The sequence below is a fragment of the Lithobates pipiens genome, unplaced genomic scaffold, assembly GCF_037356315.1.
Source record: "Lithobates pipiens isolate NorthernLeopardFrog02 unplaced genomic scaffold, aLitPip1_a1.2 Scaffold_16, whole genome shotgun sequence".
In the NCBI taxonomy this organism is placed as follows: domain Eukaryota; kingdom Metazoa; phylum Chordata; class Amphibia; order Anura; family Ranidae; genus Lithobates; species Lithobates pipiens.
In genome coordinates, this window is record NW_027507748.1 from 403,154,736 (window position 1) to 403,176,661 (window position 21,926).

General features: G+C 41.1%; 1 protein-coding gene across 1 annotated transcript in view; it reads right to left on the reverse strand.

The window, feature by feature from the left end:
• Positions 1 to 853: 853 nt before the first annotated feature.
• ANKFY1 (ankyrin repeat and FYVE domain containing 1) overlaps positions 854 to 21,926 on the reverse strand; it is an 89,716-nt gene continuing 68,643 nt past the window's right edge. The window contains exons 19-25 of the mRNA XM_077482356.1: positions 18,822 to 18,998; positions 12,707 to 12,854; positions 10,050 to 10,140; positions 7,252 to 7,376; positions 4,395 to 4,541; positions 2,127 to 2,217; positions 854 to 1,782 (exon numbers count right to left, since the gene is read on the reverse strand). Coding sequence (XP_077338482.1) covers positions 1,650 to 1,782; positions 2,127 to 2,217; positions 4,395 to 4,541; positions 7,252 to 7,376; positions 10,050 to 10,140; positions 12,707 to 12,854; positions 18,822 to 18,998 — 912 coding nt within the window. The 3' untranslated portion in view covers positions 854 to 1,649. The remainder of the gene's footprint in view (positions 1,783 to 2,126; positions 2,218 to 4,394; positions 4,542 to 7,251; positions 7,377 to 10,049; positions 10,141 to 12,706; positions 12,855 to 18,821; positions 18,999 to 21,926) is intronic.

The following is a 21,926-nucleotide window of genomic DNA, read 5'->3' on the forward strand; positions in this document are numbered from 1 at the left end:
TATCAATTTCATAATTACCTAATTTTTTTCTTGAAATGGTAAATTTTGCTCAGTTTACACATTTGATACGTTTTCTATTGTGAATAAAAGATGGGTTTATGAGATTTGCAGATCATTGCATTCTGTTATGTACATTATACATAGTGTCCCAACTTATTTGGAATTGGGGTGGTAGATTCAGCACCATCATTTATATAAAAAGTATTGGGAGGCCTGCCTTTACACACACATGAACTTGATTGGCATCCCAGTCTTAGTCCGTAGGGTTCACTATTGAGTTGGTCCACCCTTTGCAGCTATAACAGCTTCAAATCTTCTGGAAGGGCTGGGCACAAGGTTTAGGAGTGTGTCTATAGGAACTGACGTAGTTTGACCCTTCTTACAGTAGCGCATTTGTGAGGTCAGGCACTGATGTGGAAGAGAAGGCCTGGCTCGCAGTCTCCGCACAAATTCATCCCAAAAGTGATCTTTCAAGTTGAGGTCAGGACTCTGCAGGCCAGTCAAGTTCCTCCATCTCAAAATCGCTCATCCATGTCTTTATGGACCTTGCATTGTGTACTGGTCCAAATCATTTGGTGGAGGGGGCATTATAGTGTGGGGTTGTTATGCCGTTCATGATACCATTTTAGAATTGTATTTTCCCTGGGACTGCCTAACTGGAAAGAGACAGCACTGAAAATCCAACTTTTTGAGAGCACAGCCCTTCAATACCAGTGTCAAATAACCAAATCTTTTAGTTTAAAGTCAGTACTATGTTACATTTAGTCTGTTCTAAACAGCCTCCATCCAAAATAACATTTGAAAGCCTAAAAACCAGTGTATTCAATAGACAAAATGTAAAACATACAATGCATCCACGCAGCTTGGATATTTATTTTTTTGTATATCAAATGATTAGGCTCAACATATTTTTTCCTTAGGTGTTAGTGTTTAAACAATTTCACAAGTGTTAGGTTCTATGACACAAAGCACTTTGTATTCTGATCAGATGAGAAAAATATGTGTGCGTGGTTGGGAATAACAGATGCTAAGTAAAATTATAATAATAATAATGCAGAACTATACTGACCTATTTGCTGGAAGCAAGTAAACTGAAACCCAATTATTTATATGAATGGCGTGCTCTGAATGAGATGGGTATACTGAATGAGGAAAGTGCTACAAATATTTTCAATATAGTGTTGGTTATAAAGCTTATATTGTAAGGCCACAATTTAATTGGCTTTCTTCAAAACTGAACCCTGTAATACAAAATGCTCCTTACAGATTCTCCACCTGAAGTCAGGGGTACAGTACAGAACTTTACAAGTGATGGACATGATTTGAAGACAATGTCAATGGAAGGGGAGGAGTCTGGGAAACCCTAGTGGGCTGGCGAGTGACTCGAGCGTCGATCCCATGCCTCGGTCTTCTGTCAAGACTTTATCAAGGTTGCCTTTTTCCAAACTAGTACACATTAAGCACGGACTTAAAAAGACTGCGTCCAGTTAGTATCTAATAAAGCCTATACAGGTACAATCAAATTGTTTTTACTGGAATATATCATGATATGGTCCTTGATGAAGTGCAAACATCTGCAGCTCAGCTCTCAACAGTCTTTGGAGAAAGCTGCCTTTCTTCACAAAGCAATTTGTTTGCAACCAAATGTACTAAGAAACTCCACCTAGAGTCAACACATCGAAGCATATGTTGCAAACCCGAACTGGTTTATTTAAGTCAAACTTGATAATAGGAATTTCTTTAGTTGAGCACTTGTGACATAGAAGCCGTCCACAATGCCGACTGCAGGGAGAGAAAACACAAAATATTATCATTCATTTCAACCATACACAAGCATTACCATTAAAAAGAATCTACAAACCAAGCAACCAACATGTGTGAGATTCTAACAGATGAAAGCTGCCATTCTCTAACTATAGAGGTGCATCCTAATTCGGGGCTTCAATATAAATGACATCGCTATGAATGTAGCCTAGGAGTCAAAGAGTTGAAACTTTCATCCTAGGCTTCTTATGTATTTGCTTTGAAAGAGATTCTGTATAATACAATCTCATAAAGATTACCATACCAGAACAATTCTTTGGAACAGTTTTACTATGCTATGATTTGTTTGGAAGAAATCTTACCAATGATGTTTTCTTGTGGTGACTCCAAACTTGGCTGTACACTCATAGCAATTAGAGCCATCACACCATGGGGGCTCCTGAGACAACATATCTGGAAGAGTAAGTGGGCATAGATAAACTAATGACAAACATATGATGGATAAGGCAGAATAAGTGATAAATATCTGAAAGGGTAAGTCTTGTATACATCGACATTGATACCATAGTGGTTCTATAGGCAGAAGGCTTTTTACCTTAATGCATTCCATGCATTAGGGTAAAAAAAACAAAAAAAAACAAAAAAAAACAAAAAAAAACCTTCTGAGTGTTAGTTTACCTCTCCCCCCCCCCTTATACTTATCTGAGCCCGATCTCAATTCAGCGATGCGCATGAGAGCAGTGGCGCTCTCTCTCTCCTGAATGGCTCAGAGACAGCAGTGGGAGCCGTTTGCTTCGGCTGCTGTTGATCACAGCTAGTCACGAAGAAGCAAGGGAAGGGGCCAAGCCACATTCTGCATGCCTTATGGACAAACAGAGCTGGCTCAGAATCAAGCGCACACACACACACACACACACACACACACACACACACACACACACACACACACACACACGCGCCCTTGCTATAGGTGCTCCATGGGGGGGGGGGCTGCAGGAGTGCCAGCAGGGGACTTTTTAAGAGGAGGGTAGTGTCTGCTCTGTGCAGAACCATTGCACTGAGCAGGTACAAGTGTAAGGTTTTTATTTTAGCAAATAATTGCAAAATCTACCAATACCCCTGTGTGTAGTAAATAAGTTATGATAGAAATGGGGAGGTGTTTAATTAGCATTACTAAAGATAGAAAACCAATCACTTGTCATTACCTCTTCCAGTGCTTAGAATGTACCTGTAAGTTTTTGGGTGAAGTGGTTATACCAGGATCATGGCTACAGTCCTGATCCCGGTATCGAAATCTGCAGCTGGCACAAACTTGGCAACCATTGACGTCTTATATGCATATGTCCTTTTCCCTGACTCCAGCGTCTGCTCCGAATCGTCGTTCCTCCTGTGTATCCAAGGTATTTTCCTTTTCCTCTTCTTTTTCTTCCTCTCCTCTTTTTGTTTTTCCTTTGGGGTTTCTTTTAACGTAAAATCTGCAGCTGGCAATGTGATTTACTGTAAAAGTAATCTGAGTGGCTCTACAACCACCCAATCACTTTTACAAGGCTTGGAAGGGAAAGGAGAATCCAGGAACTGCTGCTGTTCCTGGATTCTCCCATTTGTCCAGGGAAGCCCATGACCACTACTCTGTCGGGCTGGTTGCAGACAGAGGAAGGGGAAACCTCCATTTCTCTATCACCACTGTGACGAATGATCCTGGAACTGACGTGTATTATTACATCACTTCCAGTTTTGTTTACTGCACTATCAGCCTGTGAAGAAGCCTATCACACCAATCTTGGTTTAATCGGTTGTTTTGGAGGGCAGAGATAATAGACCCCAGATCTCTCCATAAAGAGAACATGGCACTGCCCATGATATCTCAAGGGATGTTGATAATCCCTTGTGATAGCAATAAAGTCGATTCCCATCCTCCTGTGCAAATGCAAACACACATGTATTTCTCACATGCACATGTAAACGTTGACTGTAGCACACATGAGCTATTGCCACAAATGTCAGGGTAAGAATAATAATTCTAGAGGCAGAGCTCACGTTTTAATTCCTAATTAGTAACCTGTGAAAACATGCCTGTGCAAATATCATGCAACATAAAAAATTGCAACAACCACCATTTTATTCTGCAGGGCCTCTGCTTTCAGAAAATACGTCTGGGGATTCTAAGTAGTTTTGCAGCAAAAAAAATTAAGAATTTAACACTTATGCGAGAAATTTTAAAATTGGCCTGGATTTAAACACCTTTACTTGAAGCCTGTGTAAACTAGGCCCTAGATAGCATGGGTAAGCTAAAGAGAAACACAATACATCATCTGTATATGTATATGACACATCTGGAACAGCAACAGGACATATGTAAACTAATAGAAAATACCAGGGACACAAGAAATTACCTAAGATGTATATTTTATTTATCAGCAGCATTTTTACTTCGCCAACATTTAATACATTGTAGAACAGCCAACATGCTGATCGAAATGTGGTTGGCTCCTGCTGGACCATACAGCGAATGGCCAGCTTAAGAGGTGCAGCTGCTCATCAAATAGTTTAAAATCACTGTGGGCAACCATGGCCACCAGTGTGCATTCTTAGAAGCGGTTACACTGAAACAGCACTTTAAAACAACTTACCTAAAAGTCTAAAGAGAAGCTGTTTAGTGGCAACTTGATAGTTGAATATGTTGATGCCTTGGTTATTGTTCACTCCCAGCCTAGCACCAGCTTTCACAATGGCTCGGCACAGATTTGCATTTCCCTTCACATAGGCCAAGAGAAGCACTGTGAAGATAATACATCTCAAATCGAATTGTTTCACAGTTTGGGCAACCAACCATATTAAAAAACAAAGCTAAAAGTTTTACAAATTTTTTAAATATCATTCAGAATATGTCACCAAAAATCCGAAATGCAATGTAAAGTTATAATTTATAGAGGTATGATTAAAAGTTAACCTATAGCAGTCCAAACCTGGACCCAGTGATGCACCTGTCCAGACCATCATGCCACCAGTGTAGTGCCCCATCTCTGATGCTCAGCAGTCATTGGTTACTGGGACCGTGGGCGTCCCAGCAACTAATGATGCTGCGTGTGCACCCCGACCCCCTGCTGCTGACTATCTCATGGATCCCAGCAGTACTCCCTGCTGGGCTGCAAATTAAGGCACGGCGTCACGCGCACACCCCACAGCTTGCTACTTATGCGGCTCCTGCCCTTAAGGTATGTGGGGTGTGATATTTACAGGGGCACACTTTTCTGTTTAGTGGCATGCTGATGGGCACATTTTATGTTAAGGGGTGCGTTGATGGGCACATTTTATTTTAAGGGGTGCGTTGATGGGCACATTTTATGTTAACATTAAGGTATTAACATTAAGGTGCCACTATAATGGGGACACCTGATGTAAAAGAACACAGATGGGGACAACTGATGTAAAGGGGCACTCTGATGGGGACAACTGATGTAAAGGGGCACTCTGATGGGCACACTTGGTATGATGGGGATGCCAGATGTAAAGAGGCACTCTGATGGCAACACCTAATGTAAGGGGGCATTGTAATAGGTGAACCTTATATAATGGGCCACTCCGATGTGAACACATGATGTAAGGGGGCATTCTGATAGGGAAACCTGATATAAGCGAGTACCGACAGTGGCAACTGATTTACTCTGATAGGAGCACCTGATGCAAGGGGGAACATCCAATTTACATTTACAGATTACCAGAGTGTGTGGAGGAAACAGTAACAAAAGTGCCAGAGAGTGTGGCTTGCGCCAAAAAAAGGAAAGTAGACGCGTACAAACTTTCATGGCACAGACTTAATATTTGGACCTCGGCTGGAAGAAAATTTCAGTGACTGCGCCACCTTGAATTTTAATTCCATACCTCTGATCTAAAGGCTCCTGTGTAAGGATATAAACAGTTATCAAATCCATTTATTATGTAACGCAGGAGTTAAAAGAAAAATAGCTTATCTTCCTTGATTCAGCCAAATCCTCCTTCATTTGTGCCTTACATATCTTCCCCTCCCAGGCACTGCAACCAAGAGTAAGAGTGCAGCACTACTGGCCAACTACTGATTGAAAAGCTAGTTTTAAAACAATTACTTATGACAGCCACACCCCCGTAACATCTTCTCATTCCAGGCTAGCTAGCGCAAACAGACACAGCCCACATGAGGGAAAAATTCTTCTATAAATTCAGTAGCAGCGGTACAGAAGCATTGCACCAAGCAGGTTTACCAAGCCATTAAATGCAATGCCAATCTTGTTTTCTTTTCTCTAAAGAATTATAAAAGTTTTTAGTACAGACCTGTACAGCAATTTTCGAAAGAAAACGTAAAAGCTATAGCGCTGACTAGACCGTAACCATCATTTAAAGGGGCACATAAGGTGGGCAGGAGAGTGATAGGGAACACCAGGTGAAGTGGATGCAGCTCCTCCCAGATTAGGTCATGAGATCCTAATGCACATATATAAAACAAACACAAGAGGGCGCCTCCATCTAGGTGTGTAGCGATTTGTTAAAAAGAATAAAAGACAATAAAAATGCACTCACTAGTTAAAAGGGTGGGTAAGCGGCTGACTGAAGCTTTGTTCTTGGTGGAAGTACAGTTGTCAGGCTAAGTTGGTGACTTGGTCACCATCATCAACCCGAGAGGGGTGCTTATTGGACCCTCCTCCATCTTGCTACATCTGGAAGCCGCTGCCTATGTTCTAGCCTGAAGCCTGACAGCTGTACTTTCACCAAGAACTCTGTTTCAGTCAGCCTCTTGCCTGCCGAGCTTTGCAGCCTCACGGTGATCCTATGGAGGTCTATATGGCTTTATGACAAGTTTTGATCCACTTTTAACCAGCGAGTGCCTTTTTATTGTTTTTTTATTTATTTTAATAAATTGCCACACCTAGATGGAGGCGCTCTCGTGTGTTTGTTTTATATACATCAATATTCCAACATGTTCTAAAATTTGCATGATGAAGGCATTGGTTGGTCAAAAGAATTTGTTATATACTTCTTTGCAATTCCTACATGTCTTCAATCATGGTGTAGCCATTTAAAATCAGGCACACCGCTTGCAAAGATCAAGCAGTATACAGCCACCTACACTCAGAGGAAAGAGAAATATATGGCATGCGTCTATGGATATACAGTGTAGGCTGGTAGTTAACGAAAAAAACTTAGCCATTACAATAAATACTAGGCTTGGCATAATGTATTTGCTAACTTTTGCCAATCATAATTTCCTAATTACACACTATTGCTGTGTAATAGGATCAGTTTAATATGATGTGCTGTATTAAAACCATAGAAAATACATTTGCGTTAATATACCTTTAGAGTATTAAATAATGTTTTTAATACAGAACCGGAATCCATGGTACCTAACAGTATGGCAACATCATATTACCTTAAGAGTGGAGAAACAATAAAATACAGACAACAACATTTTGCAGACACAATTTGGCATGAAGTTGTGAACTTATCAAATACCTGTGTTTCCCTCTGTGTCTGGCTTGTCCAGTGGGTATTCTGGCATACATTCTAGGAAGAGTTCAAATATGGCTGCTGCATTTTCCTTCCCATACTGGCCCAAAATATGCATTGGAGATTGGCCCCTGACAAACAAGGATGATAAATTATTTTACTACACAATGTTAACATTTAAATGGCAACTCCAACAATCAATTTGTGAACTATTAAGGCTATCCAGGAAACCTTCAAATTGTGCATGGCTAGAAAGCCCACTCATTTTACATCACCTTATGGGTAAGAGTAGGAAGGGGAATAAACCCAGTAGGTTCAAAAGGCTATTTCTGAAGCACAGAGAGAACCAAATTCAGTACCATGGAGGTACCATGGAGTTACAGGGAAGCAAACAAAGAGCCACATGGGAGACACCTCGTACAAAGGTTTGAAAGAAACCAACGGTCTCCCTGGAACAAGTTTGCAAGAGCAGAGGCCTGACCCTTAAAAAGGTGCTCCGAGATAATTGATGACCCAGGCACATCTATAAATGTATAAAATAAAAATGTTTGCGCTCACCTCACTAATTATATTAAGAATAGCTCTTTCATTGGACCTCCATAAGACAGCTTAAACTGGGACTACTTATTTACCATTCTGGAGGCCTTTGGATTTGGTTCTACTCTTATTTTTTTTTACTTTAAATGCTTTATAGTAATCCGTCGGCCCAGGTTTCCATTCAGGGTCATAGATCAGTTTACTATCCGACACGGACAGGGCTGCCCACTTTCCCTATTGCTTTTTGCCTTAGCAATTGAACCCCTACCTGTAGCAATTCAATAGAATCCTAATACACATGGTATATGTTGTAGACAACAAGATCATAAATGTTCCTTGTTTGCCGACGATGTCCTCACCTATGTCACTAATCCTCAAATTACCCTACCTAATCTGCTGACTTTGTTACATCAATTTTCTTTGAATACCCAAAAATGACGGCCCTTAATATTTCTTTACCCCCCTCGATGGTGCTGACCCTACGAAATACTTATAATTTTCAATGGGCTCTAAGCTCTCTCCCATATTTAAGCATCCAGCTGACATCCTCGATTGATACTCTGTATCAGACTAATTATCCTGGTCTCTTTTGTCGACTCTGGGAAGATTTTGCTAGGGGGATTTTGGGGGTGCGGTGCGGGGCTAGTTCTCTCGTTCTCTTCCCCTCTATAGGGATCGGCTGCCTGCGGGCCGGGTATAGTGTAGCAGATGCAAATCAGTAAAATTTGCATAATAATCAACCGATGACGATTTCTTAAAAAAGGACAAATATCGGCCGATATATCAGCAGGTCGACCTCTAGTGTCTACTTTCCAAAAAGGGGTAATTTTAGGTCCAATCGGTGCATCAGGATTGATCAATTTTCAGATATATACCATAGTTTGAGGACTCTAACTTTCCTACAAACTAAATAATATACACTACTGCCAAATAAAAACAGCAGAATACATTTTGGGCTAAATTTATGAGCAACAATTATCTATTTGCCAAATTTTATAACAGCAACGAAGAAAAAAAAATGTCAGTCTTTTTTTGTTTATTTAGCAAATAAAAAATAAAAAAACAGTGGGGATTAACCGCTTGCCGACCAGCCGCCATCATTATACTGCGGCAAGGTGGCACAATGCTGCGAATCGTCGTAGCTGTACATTGGCCCGGGAACTCGCTATTGTGGGTGCGCACATGCTCCCATTGGCAGATCTCCGTTCGGACAGGTGAGATCACACAGATCCCCCATACAGGTAGAAAACACCTACAGGGAACACATTTAACCCCTTGATCGCCCTTGAGGTTAACCCCTTCCCTGCCAGTGTCATTAGTACACTAACTGCATATTTTTACCGCTGGTTACTGTAACAATGCCACCGGTTCCCAAAAAAATGGTCAAAAATGTCAGTTGGGTGCCCGATCTGTCCGCCACAATGTCGCAGTCCCGCTAAAAATCACTTATCGCCACCATTACTAGTAAATAAAATTTAAAAAATTTAAAAATGGCATAAATCTATCCCCCATTTTGTAGACGTGGTAAATTTTGCACAAGCCTATCAATATACGCTTATTGAGATTTTTTTTTTTTTTACCAAAAATACGTAGCAGGATACATATCGGTCTAAACTGATGAATACTTTTTTTTTTGGAAATGTTTTATAGCAGAAAGTAAAACATTTGTTTTTTTTTTTCCAAAATGGTTGCGCATTTCTTTGTTTATAGTGAAAAAAAAAAAAATTGCACAGATGATCAAAATACCACCAAAAGAAAGCTCTATTTGTGGGAAAAAAAAGGACATTGATTTTGTTTGGGTACAGGGTCGCACGACAGCGCAGTTGACAGTTAAAGCGACGCAGTGCCGTATCACAAAAAATGGCCTGGTCAGGAAGTAGGTTAATCCTTTCGGGGAGCAAGTAGTTAAATACAACCAGAAGAAAGCTCTAGTTAAGTGAACAAAATGATAAAAATTTTGTTGCATGACCACGCAATTGTCATTAAATGTGCAACAGAACTGAAAGCTGAAAATTTACCTGGAAGGGGGTAAAAGTGCCCTGTATTGAAGTAGTTAAAGGAAAAGTAATTATTTTGATTTTTTTGAGCAGAGCTAAAAACATGCTAGGAGAAGGAGGGGGTTATCTGGGGCTTGTTTACACTTTTTTAAATACAGTTTATCAGTGTACTGTTAGCAGCAGTATATGACTGTGTCCCTAAATAGATATAAGGGAAAACCAATTGAAAGCCTAGCTAAAATACAATTTTTTTTTTTTTCGAAAGATTACCTTACATTAAGTGCTTCTGCATCAATATTACACTCCGTTAAAAGGCAACGGATATTGTTCAACCGACCATGCATTACTGCAAGATGAAGAGCTGTAGGGAAACACAGAAAACATGATACAGCACACTAGAAATAGTCTATGTTGTAACATATGCCTTTAATAAAGTCTGAGTGCTGAAAGGCAGGGAATTACAGGAGTTGGATATCTGGACAAATATAAGTAATATAACTGGTCATAAACGGTTTGATTTTTTTTTTTTTTTAAACTAGCTAGCCGATTTAACTTGCCCGATCCCTACCGAATCTGAGGAATTTTGATTAGTGTATGGCCAAGCTTTACACTACACGTGTGACGGCCAATCCAACCTAATGAATTGTCTGTGTGACATTTCAATGAAGTTTTTTTTTTTTTTTTAAACAAAAAGGAGGATGTGCCGAGATCAGCCCATCGGAACTGCGGCAATTCCGCTGGACTACACCGCACACCAGCCACTGCACTGTAATGCAGTACACGTGGGACTACTTTTCCCTTCAGTACCATTCCCAACAAGAATACTATTCTGCATGAAATTTGACTTCTCCACTAAAAAGATATAAGAAGCTGGGTTATAAAAATTGACAGTGACCTGGATTGTCACTGTCCTCGAGAGCTACCTTTCCTGAAGAACCTTCTTCATGGAAGCCTGGTCCTTTTTTATATATTCTGTTGTTTCATTTACTGTCCCCTAAACATGTATTGTGTCCTGTAGTATCATCAAGGACAGCAAATATAACCAGAGTGCAAGGAGGACCAAGTATCCAACACACCCAGAAGTGTCAGATACAGAAGATTCTTTGGATGTCATAGCTGTTGAAGACTGTGAAGAGTCAACACTCACCAGACAGCCAAGTGTTCTTCATCTTATGTTGCAGGAAGCATTTTAAAAATAAAAAGTGAAAGAGCTATTTTAAGCTTGCTACCATTAAAATTATCATCTGAAATTATTGGACTGACCAATGAGCAGTATAAACTTCTTAAGTTACCATGACTGGCATTAAAAAAAAAAAAAAAAAAATGCTAGACAGTTATTTACAGACAAATGTAGTTTAGCTTAATGTTATACTGACAATTTACACAAACCAATTTTTTTTACCCTGATCTTACAGCAATGTAGTGTAGAAAGTGGAACAAAGCTCTCCTAATATAAAATGCAATTGCTTACTTTAAGTTTTAACTTTCTGCTACCTAAAAATGTGATATAATCATATATATATATATATATATCAACAGTGATTTTGCTAGCACCCCTGGACCATCCTTGCACCCAGCCTGGTCGTATACCAACAGGACAGCAGCTTGGACCGCAGAAGCACTGTGTAACTCTGGAAATATTTACATGCCTTTATTCATACCATTTTTGTGGGTAACCATTTGGCTTTGATTTTTAATGATTAAATAGTGTTTTTTTTAAATACTGCACTTAGTGTGGCGCACCTGTTCTTTCTTTTCTGTCATTTCAGAGTGTTTGCTTCTACTCTAAAGGTTGCAGCCTACGATGCTTCCCTATGAACTTATTTTATCTTATTTGAAGGACTTGGACTTATTTTAATTGATTTATTTTAAGCACCATCCATTTTTTTCTTGTCCCCCTGTTGTAACTACCGTATATACTCGAGTATAAGCCGAGATTTTCAGCCTCTTTTTTTGAGGCTGAAAGTGCCCCCCTCGGCTTATACTCGAGTCATCGCTGTCTGCCTGCTCGATCAGCGTATCGAGCAGACAGACAGCGGCCATTCTAACATTCAAACGCCGCGCCTCCGCCTTCGCCTGTGATAGGCGGAACACTGAATTTCCCAGCAGCCTGTGTTCCGCCTATCACGGACATCGTCTCATCCTCGTACTACGGACGAGGATGAGACGATGCCCGTGATAGGCGGAACACAGGCTGCTGGGAAATTGAGTGTTCCGCCTATCACGGACATCCGATAGGCGGAACAGCAGTCAGTGGGAAATTGAGTGTTCCGCCTATCACCGACGGAGGCGCGGCTTTTGAATCCTAGAATGGCCGCCGACGAAGAGCTGAAGGACGGAGGCTCGGCTCGGGACGGGACGGGCCGGGCCGGGACGGGACGGGCCGGGCCGGGACGGGCCGGGACGGGACGCAGGCTGGACGGGACGCAGGCTGGACGGGACGCAGGCTGGACGGGACGCAGGCTGGACGGACACAGGCAGGCTGGACACAGGTAGGCTGCACGGACACACACACACACACACACACACGGATGCATGGACACACACACACACACACACGGATGCATGGACACACACACAGGGATGGATGGACCCACAGGGATGGACGGACACACAGGGATGGACAGGCATGTCTCACCCTCGGCTTATACACGAGTCAATAATTTTTTCCAGTTTTTTGGGGGTAAATTGGGGGCCTCGGCTTATATTCGGGTCGGCCTATACTCGAGTATATACGGTAATTCTGGATATTCAGTTGATTTTTGCGCCATTCATTTATTTTTTTTCCTACAGTTTTTGATGTGTAAATCTTCTGTGCTTACCAAAACTTAGCAACCTCCAAATTTGGACTGGTCACAAAACTTTTGATTACCCTGGGACTTTTATGCCTTGCAAAATAAAAAAGGAATGATTTAATTTCCATTTACCATTATTGCCATTTTCATCTGTAGCTGCAAACTCAACGCCGTTCTCCAAGAGTACAGAACAGATGGTGGGCAGATCCTGCTGTGCTGCGAGGTGAAGTGCAGTCTGACGATGCTTGGTCAATTCATTCACCGTGGCACCTGCAAGGAGCTATCAAAACACAATGTCAAAGTTAGTTGGTGAAATCCTAACACAAATCTTAGTGCAACACTAAGATATTAACGGTCACATTTTGGAAACAGACAGGAGGGAAGGTGGCCCTTACTGGTTTATTACATAGAGGTCATCAGTGCTAAGCCCAACATTTCAGTTTTTACCTGGTGACAAAAGGCAGGAATTTAGACCTGGTGGCTTTCCTAAAAGTGGCCCAATGCAAATCCTCATGCCCTTTTAAGGAACTTGTGTAACATAGCCACTACACAAGCTGTTTTTTAATTAAATGTTAATAAAAATGATCTATTTCAGCCTGCAATCTATGATTTTTTGAAACTTTGAAACTCTTCCTTGCTGCCATGGCACTAGCTTACTGGGTACAAACCGCCCCAGAATCCTGCTCACATGACTGTCTACTTTCAAAAGCAGTTTTCACAGAGATTGAATTCAAGTTACAGGCATCCCTTACAAATGTTCATTTTATATTTGCTGTGATATTTTTAGGACTTTTTTTTTTTTTCTTCTTCTCTAATAATTTTTTTCTAAAAAAAAACAAAAACAAACTATGTTTGATCAGTTGGACATCATGAAGGCAAAATTCTTAAATTGAAAACAGAGTTGGGAGAAAGTGCTTGCAAGGTGGCCAACATAAATATCTGCAGGACAAAGGTAGACAATAACCTTAAAAACAAAAACAAAAAAAAAACAAACAAAAAAAAAAAAAAAAAAAAAACACTTTCCCATGCATATACAATTTGATTGGAAAGGAGTGTTTTTTTCTCAGAAAAAATGAAGTTTTACTGTAATGAGCAGCAGGTGACAATGACAATGTGAACAGGAGGCTAGTATAAGCAATTTCCTGGTATATATATATATATATATATATATATATATATATATATATATATATATATTTTTTCTTTTTACTGTACACACTGCTACGTACTAATTAGGACTGCACTGATACCAGTTTTTTAAGACTGAGTACGAGTACCGATACTCTTCCTCAAGTACTCAATACCAATACCTATTTTTACATTTATTTATTTTTTATTTACATTTTTAGAACCAACTTAATTTGGTGGGGAGGGGGTTATTGTTCTGGGGGAAGGGGGTTCCTTTTTAGGGAGGAGAGGGTTATTTTAGGGTGGAGAGGTGGGAAGGGTTATTGTTTAGGATGGAGAGGTGGGAAGGGGGGGGGGGTTATTGTTTAGGGTGGAGAGGGGGGTTATCGTTTAGGGTAGAGAGGTGGGAAGGGGAGGTTATTGTTTAGGGTGGAGAGGTGGGTTATTTGTTTAGGGTGGGGAGGGGGGTTATTTGTTTAGGGTGGAGACATGGGGGGTATTGTTTAGGGTGGAGAGGTGGGTTATTGTTTAGGATGGGGAGGGGGGTTGTTTAGGGTCGAGAGGGGGTTATTTTTTTTTTTAGAATAGAGAGGCGGGAATGGGGGGTTATTGTTTAGGGTGGAGAGGGGGGTTATTGTTTAGGGGGAGGGGATTATTGTTTAGGGTGGAGGGGTGGGGTTATTGTTTAGGGGAAAGGTGGGAAGAGGGGTCATTGTTTTTGGCGGAGAGGGTTATTGTTTTGGGCAGAGAGGGGGAGGGGACATGCAAGAAGGGAGGGGGGCATTTGGGAACCCACACACACTGCCAATCACTGAACTACAACACCCAGCAGACCTGCGCTCCCCCCCCTCCAAGAAGTTCTGCAGCAGCAAAGCCTGGCTCAGTGCAGGGCACACTACTCACCAGGCAGGCAGATCTGTCCCCCTGCAGCCGCCCGCAGAGGAGCCTGAGGAGAAGCACATCGCTGGAGGACACAAAGGGGGCAGAGTCAGGGCCATTCCACTGCGGGGAAGGGAGATCCCCACTGACAGCTGAAACGTCATTGGTTGTTAAGGGCAGCCCCGCTCCTTAACTAATGACTGCCTGCATTCTTTTGCATACATTTCATCTGTCAGTGGGGGAATCACCCTGACAGATGAAAGAACCAAAATATCGGTTTTAGGTATTGGCGCATTTGCACGAGTACCGATACTTGTGGAAATGCTTAGAATCGGCATATCGGTATTGGTGCAACCCTAGTACTAATAAAGGGTAATTTACTGGCAGAGTTTCCACCTGTCATGTACAAATATAAATACAAGCTCAAATATCAAACCAGCATGTGAATATGAATGGTTAAGATTGAAGTCCATCAACAAACAAATAAAATTCCTAAAATAATATCAAATCCAAATACCGTGGTACCTTGGATTACGAGCATAATTTGTTTCAGAAGAATGCTTGTAATCCAAAGCACTTGTACATTAATGCGAGTTTCCCCATAGAAGTCAATGGAAACGCAGATAATTCTTTCCACAGTGACTTCTATTGTATGCAGTACCGCATGTGGCCAGAGGTGGGGGGGATGCAGGAAGCGCGCGCGCGTGTGTGTGTGTGTGTGTGTGTGTGTGTGTGTGTGTGTGTGTGTGTGTGTGTGTGTGTGTATTTATATTAGTGTGACTGTAGCCAACACCATTAAAGTGCTTCAGTGTGAAGATGTCCTTTTATCTTCACCACTAGTACTTAAGTGATAGATGTGAACTATAGGTGTTTGACCACTTTTTACAGGAAAGTCAAAAAACGCTTAGAGACTCAACACTGGAAAGTTCCACTGTTGTAGCTACTCCACTTATTTCCTCCAATTTGGGGTAAAGGCCCATACACACGATCAGACTTTTTGACAACAAACATGCAAATTAGCTGTTTTGGAGCAACATCCGACCGTGTGTACGCTCCATCGGACAAACTTTTTTGGCTTTCATCTGACTTTTGTTGGCTGTGCGAACGGACAAACTTTCTGGCAACAAAAGTCAGATGAAGCAAAGTCTGATCGTGTGTACAGAAAACCATAGGACTTTTGTACAAAGTACAAACAGGCATGCTCAGAACCAATGCAAAAGATCAGACAACAATACAGAAGTTGACCAAAGGTGACAGAGAGCAGAAAAACCACGTGATTTGGTGAAAGTTGGCTGAAAAAGTCCTGCTGTGTGTATGCAATACAAGTTCAGGGCCGACGCCCTTTGTACAAAAATCCAAGAGAAAGTTTGTACAAAGTCCTATCGTGTGTATGAGGCTTAAGAATGAAGGAAGCACAGTGGAACCTCGGATTGCGAGTAACGCAGTTAACGAGCGTTTTGCAATACAAACTATGATTTTTTTTTAAATCCTGACCTCGGTTTGCGAGTGCTGTCTTGCAAAACAAGCAGGATTCAAGCCTCTGTGGTGTGCAGTACTGCATTTGGCCAGAGTCGCCGGTGACACTTGGAAATGCTCGCCTCGCCCCCCCTCCCCCCCACCTCTGGTCACATGTGTCATTGCATGCAATAGAACTCAACATGGAACAAATTATCTTTGTTTCCATTGACTTCTATGGGGAAACTCACTTTGATATGCAAGTGCTTTGGATTACAAGCATTCTCCTGGAACGGATTATGCTCGTAATCCAAGGTTCCACTGTAACTCGAGGTAGCCTACCACCCAACCTCATGTATGAAAATGCAGGGACCCAGGGCAAATGTTATTGTGATCACTGGTCACTGGCAATCTTTTCAACATAGCCAGCGAGGCTCCTGGTTGGTTGCCCCACCCTCCTCTAACCTACAGGACCAGTGATCACGACAACCTTTGGCCCAGTTCCCTGCATTTTCATACATGAGGGTGGGTGGTAGACTGCCTCGAGTTACTTCCTTCATCCTTACCCCAAATTGAAGGAAAATAAATGGCTACAGCAGTGGAACTTTCCAGTTTTTATTCGCCAAGCTTTTTTTGACCTTGCTGTAAAAAGGGGTTAACCACCTATGGCGAGTTCACATCTATCACTTGAGCACTAGTGGTGAAGATAAAAATTGACATTTTCATACTTAAGCACTTTATTGGTGTTGGGCTACAGTCACGCGGGACGTTATATACATGGATTTGATATTATTTTAGGAATTTAATTTAGGTTCGCCATTTTTATGATTGTTTGTTGATGGACTTCAATTCTAACTATTCACATGTTGGTTTGATAAAATTGGTGATTTAACATATAATATGCGAACACCATACTTTGTGTTCGCTATTTATGATTTGAGGTTTTTTTTTTTTTAAAGGGGCAGCCACATTTTTCATTATATTTACATTAGGTCGCCATGCACTGGTTATACTTTTTCATAAATGAAAGCTTAGCTGCTAGCTGAAGATAGTGAATGGAAGGCTCCATGATCAGGAGGTAGCAGATTTCCACATCAGAATTGGACAAGGATATCCTCTAAGAAATCAATCACCATGAAACACTTGAAAGGTTTTGAAGATCAAGAGAAAACACATGGATCCAAGTAATATGAATACAGAACTAGCAAACTTGCTGATGGTCTTAACCACACACCCTTCTCACCTATGGCACCATTCTCTGACAATCCACTGCCCAAATATTTTTAAAAGCTTCCATTTGTCATTGAACGCAGCATGATGTACGTATATGCAGAAGCAGACAAAGAAAGAGATCGCTGACATTTTACAGGATGTTTAGGGGTGCAATAAAAACCTAACTATGTTTCTGATCACATGGTCTGAAGCTAAAAACAAGTTTTGGCTACATGTTTCTTACTTTCAGCTATTACTGGATATCTGTATACGGTAGTAAGGGACAGATGATGAGAAGCTAATATGGCTATCACAGAAAACATGTGCTTTCAATTCCGCTTTCAATTCCAAACAGTGAGGGGAAAAAAATACAAACAGTAAGGAATAATTATTAATACACATTATTCCAGTGAAATAAATTATCCTCAAAGACCATGAAATACCATATTCATCTGCATATAACACGCACTCTTTTCCCCTTAATATCAGGGGGAAATCGTGGGTGCGCATTATACGCCGATCATCTGCTGTCGTGAGCTTCTGGCTGGCTTTCGAGAATGGCAGAGAGCGGCCAAAAGCTGCCGAGAACGGCCGAAAACTGCAGAGAACGGACGAAAACTGCAGAGGACAGCCAAAAGCTGCCGAGAATGGCCGAAAACTGCAGAGAACGAACGAAAACTGCAGAGGACAGCCAAAAGCTGCCGAGAACTACCGAGCGCCGCCCAGATACACAGGACATCTGGCTCTGTATTTCGGCTGCGCCATTTTTAAAAGGCAAAGCTGCAAATGAAACTGACAAGGCTGCAAATGATGGACAAGGCTGCAAATGATGGACAAGGCTGGAAATGACACTGACAAGGGTGCAACGATGGACAAGGCTGCATGACAAGGCTGCATATGACACTGACAAGGGTGCAATGATGGACAAGGCTGCATATGACACTGACAAGGGTGCAGATGGACACTTAAATGTAAGTTTTTTTTCCTTAAACATCCCTCCTAAAATTTTCTTTCCCTAAAATTCCCTCCTAAACTTGGGGTGCGTGTTATATGCCTATAAATACGGTATATAACATTTTTATAAACTAGAAGAAAAAATAATCTTCATACGTGCCCCACTCCCAAAGACCAGCTCCACCAACGTTCCCCTTGTAAAGGGACTTGCCAAAGAGACATGACCGCCTACTACAGAAAAGTCACATAGCATGTGATGATAACATATACAATGGCTAATATCAAAACAGAAAAAAATAAAAAAATAAAATAAAAAAAGGAGGCAAGCACTCCAAATACAGTAAATCTGGTATTAAAGTTTATTAAAATAGATTTAAAAAAACTCGCACTGAAAACAAAAACAAACAAAAAAAAAACAACAGCGCTGTATAGCATTACTGTTCTGAAATTCCAACCGTGGGTTTGCATAAGCGTGGTGACATTACAGCATTTAGCTTTGTGATGTCACCACACTTACACATGTTTTATTGATTATTCATCATTATGTGAGCAGCTATAATCTGTAAGCACAGTTTCTTGTTTCATTTTTTTTTTAAAACTGTTAGGCTTGTGTACATACCAAGTTGCGGACAATAATTTCTGATCCAGCCTGCACAGCTAGATGGAGGGGGGTTAACTTGGAGGCGTCCTGCACTCTTGAATTGACATTGGCGTGTACACTGATCAGAAAGAGTACACTCTCGATGTCAGAATTCTGCACTGCCACATGCATAAAGTTCCTTCCTTTGTTATCCACCTAAAGAAAAGACCAAACTTTTATCATAAAAAAAGCGAAAAGAACAACCTGCTAGTAATGGCCCACAGTCATTGCATAGGTACATTGAAAAACACCACCATTTCTAAATTGAGCAATGTCAGTTGAAAAAAGGGTGTATTAGCAAACTTGTGTGTTTTAAATGTTTTAATGACATTTTTAACCACTTGACCTCCAGAAGTTTTATGACCAGGCCATTTTTTGTGATATGGCACTGTGTTACTTTGACAATTGCATGGTCATGCAATGCTGACCTTTTTTTCCCCCCAAAAATAGAGCTTTCTTTTGGTGGTATTTGATCACCTCTGCGTTTACTTTTTGTGCTATAAACAAAAAAAACAAAAAAAAAAAGACTGACAATTTTGAAAAGAAAAAAAAAACAATATTTAACTTTCTGCTATAAAACATAGCCAATATAAAAAAAAAAAAATGGAAAAAGTAAAATTTCTTCATAAATTTAGGCCAATATGTATTCTGCTACATATTATTGGTATAGAAAAATCCCAATAAGAGTATATTGATTGGTTTTTGCAATAGTTATAGCATCTACAAACTATGGGATATTATTTTTTACTAGTAATGGCGACGATCAGCGACTTATATTTGGACTGCAATATTGTGGTGAACATTCTGACACTGACACGTTTTGGGGACCAGTGAAAATAATACAGTGATCAGTGGTAAAAACATGCACTGTCACTGTACTAATGACACTGGCTGGGAAGGGGTGTGTGCCTATCCAGTGTTTTACTATACTGTGTGAGGTGCTTTTACTAAAGATGTGGAATTTATTTCCTGCTTTGCAGGGGCAAAAACGATTCCTTCTCCTGTCAGAACAGAGATCTGCCTTGTTTACATAGGCAGGTCGCAGTTCTGTCTCTCTGCCCGATGATCGGTAGGTGCTGGAGGACATAGAGTACCCTGTACTCGCTGATCAGCTTCCGCTGTGTGTGATCACAGAGGAAGCGAGCCGCCGAAACACATGCACGCCCCATATCCAGAAGTGTCGAATCACGGATGTATACGTGATCCGGCGCACAGGTGCTGCCCTGTAGTTAATAGAGGTTAGTGGTTAATAGACCTATATTTAAATGTCACTAAAACACTAAATTACACGAAGTGTTAAAAGTCTTGCTGGGATAGAAAAAAGTACTAGAAGAGCTGAAGTATGTTACTATTGGAAAAAAAATGGTCCAGTGCTAATCAGAAGGATAGGATTTGGTCATGTGGCCCATGTTAAAAGGAGAAGCCCAGCCTGAGATTTTGAGACTAGGCCACTCCTATGGGTCACAGGAGTGCAGTTTGTTTTGCACTCCTGTGACCCGTTTTCAGCAGAGAGAGGTCTGAAGTCCACGCTCTGCTAACTCCACCAGGGTGTCTTAGCGGCTCGCTGAGAGGCCGAGACTACCATCAGTCTGGACTGATGGTAGTCTCGGCCTCTCAGCGAGCAGATAAGACAGCCACTCCCCGCCCCTCCACAGCACAGCTCAGCTCTCCAAATGAGCGTGAAGGAGCAGAGCAGGAGAGATGCTGACGCTGCTTGGGGAGGTGAGAGAACATAGCCATTACCGATGTTCAAAGGCTTGGTTCTCAGTGCAGAGGCGGCAGCGGGGAACAGCCAGGCAAGTATGAATCTAGAAAACAAACTCATACTTCTCTTTTAAAGACAAGGACCAGAAGTCAGATTGGCTTCATCTCCTGTGGAAAATTCTGATCCTCTTACTCAGCAGAGATCATGTAGTTATGTTATCAGCACTGGAGGAAGCCGGGGCATCATGTTTATAGTGGTAAAGTATTTTGGTCCTTCTGATAGATATCCACCCCAGCAGGACTGTTAAATTACTTTTAACACTTAAACACTTTTCTTACAGTAGCCTCCCAAGTGCAGAAATCGCCGCTGCTAGTCGTGGTTGAGCAGTAATTACCTATAGAACTAAATGGAGCCATGCTAGCATCTCCACTGTAGGGGTACAATTGCAACAACTCCATTCAGGTCTATAGAGGACTCACTGCGCAGACACTGTTGGCACCAGGGTCAATTTCTGGACCTGGGATGTAAACAGAATGGCAGGCTCCTGATGTCATGGAGTGGTAGGGGTGGGGGTGCACAGGAGCAGGTGAGTTATAGATCAGGTTAGGGGTTCTATGTATGAAAAGTGTAGCTGTATAAATACATAAAACACCCACAAACACATTATATATCCCCATTTATAAGCACAAGCATTGCATGTTGTATGACCAGGTTAAAAGAAAACCTATTATTAAAAGGGTCTACAGGCAAATTTTGGATTGAGAAGGGAATGGCTTAAATGATAACGCCACATTCACTTAAAAAAAAAAGTAGCCAAAAAATAAATTAAAACAAATATAGCATATACAATTGAATATTACATTTCCCTTTCATTCTACAGTGCTGTAATTTTTTGTAAAATTCAATGTAATATGGCAACCTGGAAGAGTTCCGTACACCATTGGTGTACGGAACACCCCCAGAAATGTAATTTCCTGAATCCCGGAAGTCTGCACAAAACTATTTGTCAAATTTCAGGCATCTTCTGCAACCAAATTTTAATTTTTGATGAGATGCTCCCAAAGGGTTAGCTAGGTGTAAAAGGGTGCCAACCCTGTATTTTCTGCATCAGCTGATTAATAATGAAAAAATCTCTCCTATTAAGATTCACTTTGCAGACAAACCGCTATTTCTTCAGAGCAGAAATAAATAGGAATCTGCAAAATAAACATTTGCACCTAAAGTACCTTTCAATTTACTTTTTTGCTGTCCATGTACAAATGAGGAAATTTCCCTCGACTTACTGTCCCAGAAATGCAACAGGAAGTTAAAACCCCAAAAGTGAAGGGAATTCTTATTTTAATTGTACCCCAAAAAGGTATTCCCATTAGAAGATTTCC